The following is a 15,842-nucleotide window of genomic DNA, read 5'->3' on the forward strand; positions in this document are numbered from 1 at the left end:
GTCGACAAGAATTGCCGAACACTTGATAATCCAGAGATTCCTTTTGGCCTAATTTTCCTGAGCTGTCTTCAACATAAGACAATGAGTAAATGCAGAAACACACTGAGGCTCTCTCTACCTGCAACAGAAAAGTAGCAAGGTGGACAGGTAGCCTTGCTACACAGCTATTCAAATACATCTGTTTTGTAGCTCTCAGGAGCCGGCAGAAATGGAGCAAAGACAGCATATGTAATGCTGATACAAACCAGTGTGACAAGGATGCCGATTACATATGTTAGGTGTGCTGTGTTTCATGTTGAAAAAACTGAACAGCATGTTTCCTTGGTGCAGCTCAGCGGGACTTACTTTTTACAGAAGTATTTTTATAAGATGTTTCCAAAATACTCCCTGTACCTCACTGCTCTGGGTGCTGGATGTCAGAAAAGGAGACTTCACACAAATTTAATGGTAACTGAGCATTCATTTGGTCAGTCTTGGCCAGCAAAGGGATAAAACCCCGATGCCTTGGCAGAGGAGGGCTGTCCTGATATGTGAGCAGGAATATTATTGAATATTCAGAAGCAGCAGCCTTATGGCTCATGTGAGAAAAGTAGCAGAGTTCGCTAAAGGGAGCAACGAGATCAGGTCTGCACAAACACAGCTACAGTACTGTGGTGCTGCCCTTGACCTCTGTCAAGCTCACAGTAGGAGTCAAAGGAAAATGCCTGTTGTTCAAGGAGCACGGTGACCAACCTTGCAGTCCTGATCACAAGACAGACAAAAGCCTAAGTTTACTGATACGGTTGACAGCATACTGAAGAACACATAAATCTTAGTTGCGAGTCTTTCATCTGCTGTTGTATTCCACAAGTTCTTAGAAAATAAGTGTGTTTGAGGAACGCAATAGGGCTGAGGCTCTCAGCACAGCGGTGGTGTTCACTACGAGCCTCACCTCTCCACGCGATCCCTGCTAAGCTCTCAGCAATTTCCCACACACATCCCACAGGCAGCCTGCATGGCTCACATGTGAACCCCAAACACTCACACTGCCCCCTTCATTACACCCATCGGCCCCCAGTTCGCCCCCACGCCACGGTGCTCCCGCCAGCACCACTGCCCGCACTCACACTGCTCCCGCATGCCTGCCTCCTGGCACTTGCGCAGCCGGCACTCCTGACACTTGCGACGCATGTACATGTCCATCTCACACTTGCCGCCATTCTTGCAGACGTACTGTGCACCCTTGATGACGCTTCGGCGGAAGAAGCCCTTGCAGCCTTCACAGCTCAGCACGTTGTAGTGGAAGCCGGAGGCCTTGTCCCCACACACGCTGCACACTTCATTTCCCAGCATCTTAGGGGCTGGGCCCTTCTTCCGCTTCAGGGGGGGATTTTCTACCGAAATGAACAGTACCGAGGAAAAGGGGAAAAAAAAAAAGAAAAAAGGAAAAGAAAAGAAAACCCACACACATGAGGGAAGCATGGTGTTTGCAGCTGACTGCCCCACTCCTTACAACAACCAATATTCTCACTTAAACCCACTATCTCCCAAACACATGGATGAAAAGATCAAGTCTCTGATTTCACAGACTGCCCTCCTGGGCAAGCGTATCTTCTGCAACAAACCAACTACCGACATAATCCAAACAGTTTCACCTCAACTATATAAGCAGGTATAGCTTCATGCTTGTTCCTCTCTAAAATAGGGTAAGAGAGCTAAAACACGCTCAGGCCAGATGTTCTTCTGCACTTTCCATCAGCAGGAGTGACAGTTAAGTTACCAATGTGAGAAAGAGCTGCAAAAAAGTTGAGCTGAAATCCAAAACTGTGCAGAAAGTAATTTTCTTTAGAATTAGCCTCCAGTTCTCTTACTTCTATTCTCTGCCATACTCACACACAAGGATAATAGAAAATGGTTTAGCAGTCAAACAGTCACAGAAAACCAATGCTTTAACTGTGACCCTACAGAAAGCAGACTGAGTAGGCAATCCCTGTAACCGGAACACTTAGGGAAACTGTCAAGACAGAAAACAGCAACTTCATGGAGTTAGGGGCAATAAGCAGGCAAACAGCACACTGCACAAGCTCTGTGAACCTTTGGAACCCTGAAGGCATCATTTCTTCTTCAAGAAGAGTACTCCCCACTGCTAAAAATGAAGCACCTTCATACTGACAGTACATTGACTAAACCTCGTTATTCCATCTGACACACCAGGCCTTCAACTATTGCCCCACACTTCAGACGGTCTTGCGCAGCAGCTCCCAGTTCTTCCTACGTCATTCTGATGGATCTTAATCTTGTCACTGGCTGTGCGTTCTGAAAGCATCTTCAGTCTACTCCAATGCATCTCACCTTAAGCATTCCAGCTAAATGCTTACTGATGTTATTTGTGTATTCCCTCCCTATTAGCCATCTCTCTTCATTCCATTTAGTTCTAGCCATTTTGCATCTTGTATGTCCTTCTGCACAGCTGATAGTGCAAGTATTTTTCTGCACGTCAGATATTATAGATTCTTCTATGGCAGCTGTTCATAAAGATTACAAACAGCCTATCTTGGTAAGTCTTCAGATTTTGTTTAGATATGCCTGAAAAACCTTTACAGTGGAGTTAATTTATAGGGATTGGTTTGCAGGACAAGGTGGCTGCATTTCCTGATCAGCATCAGAGTTACAATGGCATATCTCATTTTCGTACATATGGTTCTAATACTTCTATCTTTGCTCTCAGTTGTACTTACTATTCTGCTTGAATTCCTGAAATGGTTTTAGGTCAGTCTCAGCAAATATTATTAGTTGTCTTCACTACATATTGGTTTTCACGGTCTTAAGTATCTTGGTGCTGATTTTCAGTCCCATTGACTTTACAAAGGTCTGGAGGTCACTCATTTTGGCCTGCACTTCTCATTGCAGATTGGACAGCAGGAAAACATCATCAGAAAGGTTAAGTCCTCAATATTCCCCTCTCTTTTTCTACTGTATTTCTCTTCACATAATCAGTTACCAAGAGGAAATTATGCAATGCCTACAGTTATTTCAAATTACTTAGTCTGCTATTGCATATATGTTAACTGGTATTAGTAACTTTGCAGAAGCCTCAGATGATGTCCATATGTTTCTGAGGGACAGGAGAGTAATCCAATGACTTCCACAAGACGGATCTGTCCGTCTTGTGGATTTCTTAGCTGTCTTCAAGAAGTTACATAAACATCTGATTACCATTCCTATGACTGTTTTATTCAGACAGATAGGCTTATACTTTGATCTATGCAAATTATTTTCCACCTCTGAACTCTAACCATTTTAGTTATATAGCTTATTATTGTCATTTTCTGTAGTCAAAGATAACACAGAAATAATTTGAGATGTATAAAATGTGAATGCTGTCTCTGCACCTTTAGCTCTCATTAGGGTCCTCCCCCTTTGGTTGTATTCCACAAGTTCTTAGAAAATAAGTGTGTTTGAGGAACGCAATAGGGCTGAGGCCTATTTTTTTCCACATATTGTGGCTTTTTTTCTTGCATTTTTGTAAGGCATTTATAAATTGTTTTCTCTTCTTGTCCTCAAATCTGTTTTAAGGACTTTTATTGGATAATATCTCTTTACCTTTCAACTACTCTCTTTGTTTCTACTCTACTGATGAGTCCTAGTTCAATGTTCAAATCACCTCTTCTTTTTATATCAGGGATTGCCCATTGCCTCACTGTTCAACAAATACACTTATTTGTCATACTTTCATTAAGTTGCTGATACTATACTGGACACCTTACTTGTGCTTTCCTTTTTTCCCCTGTTACCTGTCCAGAGATGTTATACTACGTCTTTTTACAGTTCAAAAGCATAGGATTGTGTGTGCCAGCAGCAATTATAACAGCAAAATCTCAATTCTATTTCCTGATACTTTTTTAACCTCAGTTCTTTGTGGCAGACTGCTCTAAGTTTGATTCTGCTTCCCGTCTTCTTTTTTATGCCTAGTAGCCTCATACTATCATGGCATGATATGCTTCATTATTGTGGATATATACATTCTGGAAAAAGAAACATGTAGATGAAACTGCTACTGTCTTTCCATTATATGAATCTGCAAGAACCTATTATTTCTTTGCATCACTAATCCTTGTTGAATTGTCACCTGTAGTAAAAGCTTTATTGTTCAGCAGCTTTTGATAAGGCTGACAAAAAGAAATTTATTTTACTGCCACAGACCTAGCGTCTAGAAGCTCAAATAAGCAAAATATTCAATGCATTTATCACCTGGATAAACCCAGTCATCTTTGGCTGATTCTGTTCTCAGGCATTCTCTCTGGGTGTCTCAAGCACAGCAGAATTCACCCTAAAATTTTGCCAAGCGTCAATTCTGCTTGCAGCTGAAAGAATGGCTAGTCTTTAGCTTGCATGGATTTAGTAAGAATTTTTCCATACCTGCTTGCTCAGGGGGGTTCTCTGAGCCAGGGAAGAGCGAAAGCCCTTCCTCCTCCATCTCAAATACACTTGCCACCCTCTTCCCATGATCCTGTGTGCTGAGTTGAGTGGGACCCATGGAGGCCACACAGGAAGGGCTCACTATAATCTCATCGCTGCAGCATTGTTACTGCCGAGCAAGGGGCTGCAGGCGTCCTTCTTCAGGGTCTTTAGTTTCTCTCTGCTACTCAAAGTCAGAAGGGAAGTACCTGTGGAGAAAAAAAAAAAAACCACAACTGATGCAAAAGAGGCAAGAGTTCAACTACTGAAGCTGTTAACTCCCAAAATCTATTACAAGCTGCATCACAAGCAAGCTTCAAGATTTTGTTTCCTTATTTATTAAAAGGGACAATTAACTTTCTTTTATCAATGTTTATGCTCTTGAAACACAATGTTTTAACAAGCTGTGGTAAAAGATACAAGATTAGCATGCCCAGGTGCAAAACTGTCTTTTTATTGCCAAAATATTTATCAAAGCAGGACAAGTCTTCATTACTGCTACCGCCACCAGGGGACTTCAGCCCTGACCTCTCCAAGTGTGTAAGAAGGAAATTCCAGACTTTACAACTGGTGGCCTTTGTTAAAGCTTCCAGTAACAAACAGCCTACTGCTGGCAGCTGCTCTGGATTTTGTGGCATGTACTGCAGAGCGCACAGAAAATTGTGAAAGACAATTTTGATACCATGATTTATCAAAGACTACAAGACGCTGAATTTCCCTATGAATATCAGCAGCCAAAGATCAATGATGTAGCAAAGATGAAGATGACAAATCCTCCCCTCATCTACAGCAAGAAATTGAAAGCCAGCATCATATCTATGGGAAATGACCATTATGCCACTCTCAGGAAATAGATTCCCCACCAACCTTGTGAGGATACCCTCTTCTGGAACCTGGAAACCATATTGAATAGTATCTTTATCATACAGCACTAACTCCACTACAGAAACTGAAAAGCGAATCCAATCACTTTTTCCAAAAAGCCCCACCTGCATCAAAAAAAAAAAAAAAGCCTTACTGGTTTGAGTGCGCAGACCTAGTAAAACTGATGCAAACTGCTAATGTGAACACCCCTGATCTCATTGAACATGCATTTGATCAGTTGATCTTAACTCAGTGATTTACCAATGCAAGCTAAAGGGATTAACTGATTTTAAAAGCAACTGCATTAAAGGCCTGTACCAGTTTAACTTGAGTGATTGAGTTCAGGACTGGAAGTCTGCCATTCTCTGAAAGACAGGAGGTGACAGAAAGTTGTGCAGCAGCCCAGATACAAAAGCATCAGGTAAGCAGGGGCATGCCTCACACACTGCAGTGCTGACTGGGAAGAGGCAGAGGACCACAGTCCCAAGTCCCTTCTTCCCTCCTAGGTATCTGGACCAGATCATGCAACTTTCATTAGAATGCCAAAGGCAAAGATGAAAGCAATGCTTCCACGAACCACACCACCCCCCCAGCACTCTGAAATAGTCATCAAGTATAAATGCAGTCATACTGTCAAGCCTGCTGAACTCCTGCCATCTCTCATCACACTGTGGCAGATAATAGATGCAGGTGTTAAAAACCACAGGGCATATTAATTCACGTGACCTTTGTAAACACAGCCTCAGACTGTATAAGGAAATCAGAGCTCCCTCCCCTTTGGTGCAGGCAGCCACTGAATCACTGGAGAAGTGGACTATCTAGGATAAAAAGCAGTGGTGGCAAGTACGAAACTCAAAGCCACAGAAAGGAAGAAGCCCTGTTGTGTGAGACTACAACCTAACTGATGTGATTTGCAACCAATTCAAAGGGACTCAGAGTCCTCAAAGAAACAACGTGGCTATCACAACCAACTTTTTTAAAAGTCTTACAGTCAATCCTGCACCAACTGAAAGCCTTGTGGAAAGGCACAGAGCATCAGATGGAGACACGAACTTCACTGAAGCAAACCCAAACCCAACTTGTATTGCTAGTCCCATGTAAACTCCTCACTGATGCTGATATCAGATGTCTCTGGACATGTTTGGGCACGAAACAAGAAAACTAAGTGCACTGCCTCAGTGCATCCCCACATTCCTTTAAACCATGCAGAAGACTCACTCAAACATTAATTACCGTGCAGAATGAATCACTGGCAGCAGTACCGCAGTAATTTTTCAAAGGAAGAGTTTGATCCCCCAGCTGAGGGACTGAGTGACAGTGCTTAGGCCCCACTGCCTCCAGTTCAGTGATCCAGTCTTGCTGCATCCCAGCCATGACTGCGATGTATTCCGGAAAGCTAAAGAGGAGGGTACAGCCTGAAGGGATTTCAAAACTGTGTCATCTACACAACCATGACTTGACATTGCAAGAGCAAAACTTGCTGTCAGCAGGACATCTGCAGCCCAAAGGGGAGTTTCTAAGAGACTGCAGACTTCCTAGCAATGTCTGAGAAGTCTGCAGCTACCAGCAGGGAGGGGAGTATAAACCCATGTGCACACCCAGGACTTGGCAAGGGGTAAGGCACATCGGCCACTATCTTTGTGCTGTAAAACCAACCCACACATTCCTTCTTCGTGCGCCAGCCTTCGGCCTACCCAAAACAGAACAGTGCAGATAGGAGAGGCCTCTTGTCTTCTCTGCTCCTAAGACACAGCACTTTTTAGTTTTGTAGATCTAGTAACAGTTGCAGGCTATGGAAAACTGACCTACAAACAGCAGCAGGTGCTAGGTAAAGAAACCCAAACTAGCATTTCCCCACAGCCACATAAGTGAGAGGCTGTATGACTAGGCCACATCTTCTGATTTACACCATTGTTTCAACTAAAAAAAGTAGAAGGGTGATGCAAGCCATAACTGCGAGAGGGAACGCTGTCTTCTTGACATAATCTGCTGTGCTGCCTCCCACTGTCTGTCTCAACTCTGTTAGTTTTGAACTGGCCAAGCGACAAAAGATGAAGCAATCACTTCTCTCTAATGCAGCGCCTACAACAGAGGAACCTGATGAGCAGACATACTGTGGTGAGGAAGCACATATAGATGAAAGGCTAAGGGAAACAATTTTCTGCCAGCCCTTGCCATCCATGTCTCAAATGAGACACTAAAGACTTCTGAAATGTGTTGCCACCAGCTTCGTCTTACCCCATCTCTTCCCTCTCTCTTTCTTTCCTGAGAAAACAGAACAACTCAGACACCAATGGTCTCCAGATCTTGCAACAGAAAGTACTGTTAACAGAGACTAGAGGTGGCAGCCCTGGCCCTTGCACCTCATGCTAAGTGCCAGAAACATCCATCACTTCCTCCAGCAACAGTCTCATCTCATCCCATTCCCTCAGATGAGTCCTCTTCCAAACCCAGCTGAAGCACGGATCCACTCTTCTGGAAGTGTTTGATCTGACCTGTCATCAACGGACACAAAGCTGCAGAATATGCCTAATTTCTGTCCCACATTCATTAAGGACAAGTGAAGGAGATGGCATTGGCCAGCACAGCACATACAGAAACCACACAAGCCAGATGTAGTTACTGTGGCACTTCTGCAAAACAGGTCTGTCCTCTTCCTGGTATTCCTCATTTGGTGCTTTCTGTGAGAAGCTCAAGGATCAGGAACCAGACCAGACACAAGTACATCTCTGAAGAAACTGTACTGTGGAGTGCAGGAATAATCAGAGGAATAGCATGACGAGCCCTTTACCTCCAAATACTGGACGGTCAGAGCAAGCGGGAGCTTTTTAGGAAGTTTGTGCAAGTCTCCGGGATTTTTCAAAACAGGATTTACTGGTCAGAGTCCTTGTCCTGTAAATTACAAAATCCTACAGCCTTCTGCCAAGGGAAAATATATGGTTATGTTTCAGTTCTGTAGTGAATCACAAGTGTGCACTCTGCAGCACGTCAGCATCAGCAGAAGACACCTTACATTTGTATACATACATTAACATGACTGTGTTCATGCATCACGCAGCTGTATGTCAACAGGATCGTGCCTTTGTGCATGGGCCTAACAGGCTGTTGGTGAACAAATGCATCTGACAGGAAGGGCTATCTTTCAGAGGTACCTAAGGCAGGGATATAATTTGGCATTTTGACTTCTAAATGCGTTCTCACATGCAATACAAGTGCCAGTGCTCAATCTGAATCTACCTCTGAAAGCTGGGCTCACAACAGTGCATAAGGGTCTCTGATGAAATTTAAATGCACAAATCGCACAGTGGTGATGCTACCTCGGGTATCAAAAGTTGGCTGCAGATCTCATTGGCCAAGAAAACAAAAACTGTTGGACTGACATTTCACAGGACTCTACAGCACCAGCACAGAACTAAGCCCCTTGGGAGACACCACTGTTCCAATCCTTTCATAAGGAGTAACCAATATTTTGTAAGCTAATGCTCTGCCTATATCATTTCTGCTGTAGCAGCCAGAGTATTTTCACAAACCTCCCCAAGGAATTTGGTACTACCTTGTAGCTGTCTCAGAGGAACAAAGGTTATTCCCAGGTCATGTTGGCTCATTCCTCTTCCTTCCCTCTGCATCATCACATTTCTCAAGAAATGCTGGAGCAGCTAATAGGTCTGCAGGTGGTGCAAAAGTATACGTAGAACAGGTTTCAATTAAGAAAAAGTTGAAAGAGACACTTTTACCTTTTGGGGAAGAAAAAGAATCCTACGCAAATCTGTCACTTTGAAAATGAAGTAATATTACATGTGAAAACTGTTAAAACTCACGAGGAAAAATAATCAACTACAGATTGTCAATGGGAGGGACAAACCATGAAAATGCAAGGTGCACAAAGCAGTGCAACAGGATAGCATAAAGAATGATTTTGAACAGTACGTTTACAAAGAACAGAAAGAACTGTTCTGTAACTCTCAGGGAACGGAGACTAGCTCTGGGGCCCCACTGTAAATCCCTCCCTACAGAGGGCTGCCGGGACACGGTTTGAAATCGCATTATCCAATTTGATCTCTCAGAAGCATAAAGACAACCACTGGAAGGAGTCTGCAAGCCACTGTCAGTCCCAAACTGATAAAAAAAAAGCGCTACAGCCTCTTGATTGCTTTCATTTGCTGTCGAGCTAAGCTTCAGCTGACCGTGAGCAGCTGCCCAAGCATGCAGCAGTGGCCTGTAAGCCTTGCAAGTTGTTGCTACCTCTGCCAACTATGCAAAAGAGTCCTACTAGTCACTCCTGGTTGCATGGCCTGCTCCTCAGGGATGGGCAGCTGCATTCTGGTTTCTTGCCTCAAGTTAAGGGTCTTATTCCTACCTTTGCCTCTCTAGCTTGGAGTTTGAAAGGTACCCCCCACTTTGGCTTTTACTCCTGCTACTGACTAACTCCTTTATTACCCATGATTTTGCTGATTTCTGGCACAGCCTTTGTCCATGTATTTGTCTCTTCCTTTGAACTGGTGCATCCCTGAGCTTGATCAGGTTCTCAATGCAGCATCCAGCTCTCATTATGAAGATCTCCTTTGGCTTTAGTCTGGTCTCAACACACAGCGTGCAGTCTCCTACCCAGGTTAGGTACGGATGCCATGGCAGAGTTAATGGAACAACAGCAAAAATGACTAACAACTGAACAGATTAAAATAAACAAACGTGAGCCACTTGGTTGAAAGAGTACTGGGAAGAAAAGCAGGAAGGTGTAATGATGGCGTACAGCAGGATCAAAGGCATAATTCTGAAAGATGGTATGCCTATAAGGAATAGAAGGAAACAGAGGAAGGGAAAGTCAGGCTATTATAGAAAAACACCCTAAAGGTGAATTTTGGGAGACTGGAGGGCAGTCTCCATGATTTTCCTTCCAAAATTAGACATTATATTACAGCAGAAATGCAAAGAGGTCTGCAGACATTTCTGAATCTGAACCAAATACAACTTAGACACTCTTGACCCACTGAATATGCTATTATAAATAAACAACAGCAGTGACAGAAATTCCAAGCCAGTTCCAACCTACCTTGGGTGAGAATGAATATAGGACTGAAACAAAAGTCTCTCTCCACTGAACAAATTGGTTAGCAAAGTGAATTAGGATCATAAGGCACAACTGTACTACCAAACAATGCAATAATTCAGGGCAGAATCAGTTCAAAGTACTTTTGCTTTGCTCCACATAAAAAACCCCAACCAAACTCCTTGTCTATGATCCTCAGAGCACAGGATTTGTTTCTTTCCTACACAGCCTGTGGATCCCCTTGTTTTGGGAACAGGGCTTCCCAAATTGTACATCAGATGAAGACAGAATGCGCTGTCTCCAGTCCCACCCAAGAACCTACAAGCTCTGCAAAGGAACTCCTCACCCCAACAGTAATTGTTTTGCAAGAAGTCAGCTCTCCTGTTCGCATGCCTCATCCAGGAGGAGATGCTCCCTCCCCTCTCACCTGCCTCTCATTACTCCTTGCCTGTCAAAGGCTGAGGTTTTGGGTTTGCCCTTGGCTTCACCTCGTGGTTTCTGCCTGATCAAAGAGTGCCATGTCAACACAAGGAGCAAGAGGAAAAGAGATTATACGTGTGACTGCTTTCAGGGTGGGTTAGATCCTGAAATGGGTTGTGTCTTTCTGTTTCCTCCCTCCCAACTGCCAGATGCCCTTGGTCCTGCAACTGAAAGGAGGAGAAAGGAGATGAGGTTACTGGAGTTCATTCACATGGCACACAGGGCTGCTCTCGCCTCTCTTCCTGTTTGCATGGAAGCATCAGTCCCTCTGACAAAGGGAGAGGGAAAGAGAGGCAAAGAGAGAGGAGATGATGGTAAGAGAGGATAGACTTTTCCCTGGTTAATGAACTGGAAACAAATAACAGGTGATATCAGGAGTGATGTGGCCACCTTGCTGCCATGAAATTCCTTTAAAGGCCATTGACACAAGTTCCCTTGAACTCTGGAAAACTGCACAAGCCAGGTCTGGGTAACAAAGCTCCAGTCCTTTCTACCATCACCTCAGCTTTCAAGCTTTTGGCTAACCTAGAGTACAACCACCTCATGAATGACAAAACCTAGGGCATGCACTGGGTTACAGCAAGGAAAATGTTACAGTAGCAGACCAACGTGAACTTCTGCAGCACTGCTGGGACAAACATGAGCAGAACTTGCCGTTTGTAGCTGAACTGCAACAATCTCCCACGTCTGGCTGAGAATCCAGCTCATCGACAACTCCACACCGCTATCAACACCAACCTTCAGATGGCAGGAAGCACAGCTGAGGCTTTGACAGGGGCATCCAACAGGAAAAATGCCATCTGTGTTCCTCCCAGGAGGATGAAACACACAAAGGAGAGCAGCTGCCCCCTCCAGCTAACAGAGGAGCAAAGGGCAGCTCTCTGCCACTTCTTGGGAAGAAGGGGAAGGGAGAGGATCCAGCCTGGAGCCTTGTCTACAGAATAGGTTTGTCAGCATCAGCTATAATAGCGAACTGTCCGTACGGAAACTCACTTCAAAATGGCAACAGCATTCTTTTGTCAGTGCCACCCACAATTTCCCCAAGCAAATTAAGCTATCCTACCAGTAAGTCTTTTTTTCCCTTGCACATGTAAATGTAGCTAATGCAAAGGTGGTTTTGGTTTGCGTGTTTTTCTTCCTAGGGCCCCTGTATTGACTAATGGTGTCATTTTTTCACTCTTCTAACCATGCCAACAGACAGACACAAATATGCACAAAAGAATAAATTCAACCATGAAAAGTGTTCAAACAACCTATAAAACTTCAAAATAATCTGCTAACTAGCAGGACCTTGCTTTGGGAAATTAAAGTTGAAAAGTTTGCAGCTAAATGTTCTTGCTGCTGATCAGCTCTTATACATCTATGCACAGTGGCAGGTCATCGGCTAGGTTCAAAAGGCTGGGTTTTTTTAAATAGGGCTTGCACATGAGAGAAGCCTCTCTTCAATCATTGTGGACTTTCACGGGGGTGCCACATTACAGAACAAAAGAAAACTCTGCCTTGGATCCTACGTTCCTCCTTTATGACCCTCAGTCCCACAGATGTTACAGCCTTGCTTCAGGGAACACAAGTCTGACTCATGGCAGATTTAAGATGTCATCCCAATGTCATCTCCAAACTGAAGCAAGAGATCAGAACTTAAAAAAAAAAAGAAAGAAAGAAAGAAGCAAGAATTAATAACCAAAATAACATCCTGATAGCGGAGATGCCAGGGAAAAGGGTTAAACCTTGTCTGTAAGCACTAAGAGAACCAGCTAGATTATGCCTAGAAAAGAGCGCTGCAGACCTTTTTTCTGCATGTAGAAAATTATAATAAATAATCACACAACATACTGTTTACCAGATTGTTTCCTTAAAAATAATTTCATCTACACTAAACTATGCAGTCAGGGAATAACATTTTATGATCCATGCCTATTCTAGCCAAGTGCCTTTATCAGCTGGCATCAGGAAAGGGAAATCTGCTCAGCTCCCCAGGCTGTCTCAGCCCATCTCTTCAACATCAGCATCCCAAACTGCTGCTGGCTCCTCTGAACAGGAACACGGTCCAATCCACTGCCAGTACTGCACTCCTACTAAAACAAGTAACAGCAGTAAGAAGCAGAAGAAGCAGCTGCAATATTTTACCAGGAAGACAAGATGACCGAGGACAAGTAAAGCTATAGGATATATCACAGCAAAGCCAGGAAGAGAATTTAAAAGCCCTTAACTCTTAGACCCTTGTCCAGACCACCTTCTCTTTCAAACTGGTCTTGTCCACCCTCTAGCAGCTATGAAATAAAAGAACATGAAGATTAAGAGGCAAAAGAGGAAAGAACAGAATAAAGGAGAGGGCTGTTTACAGTATAATTGTTCACTTTTCTGATTTCCCTCTTTCCTCCCACCCCAAGAGTACTTTCATCAATATGCTGTGCATCACCATAACTGAAACAGCATTGTTTCTGGGAAACAGCCTCTTCATAATGTATCTATATAGCACTTAGTATCCAAGCACCATCCCACCTAAAAGCATCAATCAAAACAAATACTACTGCTCACAGGCAAAACAGAAATACAGTACTGGATTGCAAAACAGGCAGGAAACTCATTGATATTCCCTTAAGGGCAGTGGGGGAAAAGTACCGATTCCCATTCACAGAAATATCATCCCTAGATGTAGCACAGAGGTCAGGAAGAAATGACAGTACGACAGAAATGCCCATATAAAGAACTCATCAGAGGGATGCTAGAATGGAGTTTTAAATTGCTTCAAAGTAAGCTTGACTGTTAGTCTATTCCCTGCTCATCCACTACCAGAATATATTTTGGCAGGTTTTGCTAACATTGGTCTTAGAAGAACAGGAGAAGAGAGGCAGGGGTTCCCACTCTGCACCAGATGTACCTATCCAAACCTAGATCAGCCAGAAGACTGCAGCAGAACAAGAAAAGAGATCAGAAGAGCTGCCAACAAACATAGTGAAGACTGGTCAGATTAAAGGACTACTAAGAGCTCTCTTGCAAAGTAAACTTGCCCTGCTTTTGACTTTGCTATTCTGGATCCTGGCCTGTGTGGTCTATTTCTGCTTTGGGGGGTCACTGCAACTAAACACTCAGAAGGTACAATAACAGCAAAATAAGGAGGGAGCTTTTTGGTTTTTATAAACCCAGAGCATGAAAGCTAAGAGGGAAGGGTTAAAGGTCTGAAAATGAGAGAAAGAGGATCTGTGTGACAGGAAGGGAGCATGTGAGAGGGCGTGTGACAGGCTGTGTAGCAGAATGTGTGTGTAGATCTCATTCCCTCGGAGGCTCTTGGCCAAATGTGGAGCTGAACTTTCTGCAGGCTTTGTCCTGCCAAGTCATGTTCCCTTCTCACACTGCCTGACATCACCACAAATACTCAGCTGGAAAACAGTCCAGAGCCGGACAGAGTCCACTGCTCAAACACCAGCCAGTGAAATGGCTGCACTCACGGCACACCCACCAGATGAGAAACCAGAACCACCGACTCTCCTCACAGGTTATCTCCAAGCACCCAGGAGGTCTCACCCTCATCTATCCAGAAAGAGCCCCAACAAGGCACAAAGCGATCGGAGGTGCTTACAGAGAAATGCTTTTCTATTGCCCAAATAACACAGCCCAGATTGAAAGTGCACAAAGGCTCTAACAGAAAAAAGCAAAAGAATGTAAACATCGGATTGTCGGGATTTGTCACAAGCAACATGCTGCAAGGAGCCCGCTCTGTTCCCAGCTCCAGTGCAGCCCCACCAGGAGAATGAAACCATCACGGACAACCCACAGACAAACCAGTTGCCAGTGGTTCTGCAAAGACTGACGCTCCAGCAGGGTCTGCATGAAGCAAGCAAGCAAACATTACATTGCCAGAGAGCTCCTATCACCTGACTTCTCAGAAATCATTGTGAACCCGAGATCAGTGCTAGAAAATGCGAGCACGTGTACGAGTGTGTGGGAGCGGGCAATGGGGCTAAGCCAACAGGTGGCTGGATTTCTTATTTTGATCCTTGTATCAAGGGAGAAGGGTGGGGATGGCCCGCCGATTCTGGGACGCTGCTGAAGGCACCACCCAGAGCAAGTATCAGGGAGTAGCAGTTGGAGAGGATACTGAAACAAAGGAGGACAAAGTCTACAGTCTCCTCTTGTGTTTTCTTCAATCTTTACTCCCAGCCTGCTGCTTAAAAGCAGCATGATAGAAAATGCCCTCAAAGTGCAGGTGATAGGGAGAAAATCCGTGTTTTCTTCAGGCAAAAGTTTCTGCTTTCTCCACTCCTGTTGTTTCTAGGAAAACAGACAGCAACTTGGGAGCTTTCTGGAGACCAAGTGAAAATTTTTCTTCAGTCCCATATGGCCCAGAAAGTTAAGTCCCCTCTTCTCAGACACTCCTAAATAACAGAAGCTACGATATACAATTTATGTTTATCAGTATTTTATGTTTCAAAACACTCGCCACAACAGAAGTTCCCTCCTCCTTTGCTAAGGAAGGGAGTCTGACACCTTTCATAAAGGTCTAGCAGTGCAACCTTGCCTGTCTGCATGCTATATGGATCTTAAATCGTATGCCTAGGGATTCCTGCCCAGACCTGTGGATACGTGCAAATCTGTCCCCCTCACCAGCTGTAAACACAGAAGCCGCCTTTTTAACTTCTCCCTGGCCCTCTCATAGAAACCAGAATATTATTCCTCTCCTGCAGGCAACAGCCACGGGTGGGAAGCAGTCAATCAGCTGACCAGAATCACAAAGTTGGTATGTGAAGGCAAGGTGACAGCTTCTCCTTCTGCTCTCGGAGCACACAGCTGGGTGAGCTATCCTGCCTTGGTGACAGTACACACGCAAGCTGAAGCACGCGGGTGGCCCCAGGACTCTGTGCACACATGTCAAGGCAAGCGCCATCACAGCAGGTCTCCAAGGCTGTTCCAGTGCAACTTCATGTGCCCACCAACATTTGCACGTGGGTTCCTGCTGGTAGGTGCTCAAGAAGCCACTACATGTGCATCTCTGACAGCATGACTGTGTAAAATC

At 44.3% G+C, this 15,842-nt stretch overlaps 1 protein-coding gene across 7 annotated transcripts in view; it reads right to left on the reverse strand.

Annotated features, from left to right (window-relative positions):
• Positions 1-15,842, reverse strand: part of NR1H3 (nuclear receptor subfamily 1 group H member 3) — a 30,431-nt gene that overhangs the window by 7,926 nt on the left and 6,663 nt on the right. For 5 of the 7 annotated variants that reach the window (XM_054827723.1, XM_054827726.1, XM_054827722.1 and 2 more), the window contains 2 exons: positions 4,399-4,646; positions 1,107-1,373 (listed from right to left, as the gene is read on the reverse strand). In XM_054827723.1, coding sequence (XP_054683698.1) covers positions 1,107-1,373; positions 4,399-4,516 — 385 coding nt within the window. In that variant the 5' untranslated portion in view covers positions 4,517-4,646. Of the gene's footprint in view, positions 1-1,106; positions 1,374-4,398; positions 4,647-8,854; positions 8,967-15,842 lie in introns of all 7 variants that reach the window. The other 2 variants (XM_054827725.1, XM_054827727.1) reach the window with 1 other exon arrangement.

This window comes from Grus americana, chromosome 5, assembly GCF_028858705.1.
Source record: "Grus americana isolate bGruAme1 chromosome 5, bGruAme1.mat, whole genome shotgun sequence".
Classification (NCBI taxonomy): domain Eukaryota; kingdom Metazoa; phylum Chordata; class Aves; order Gruiformes; family Gruidae; genus Grus; species Grus americana.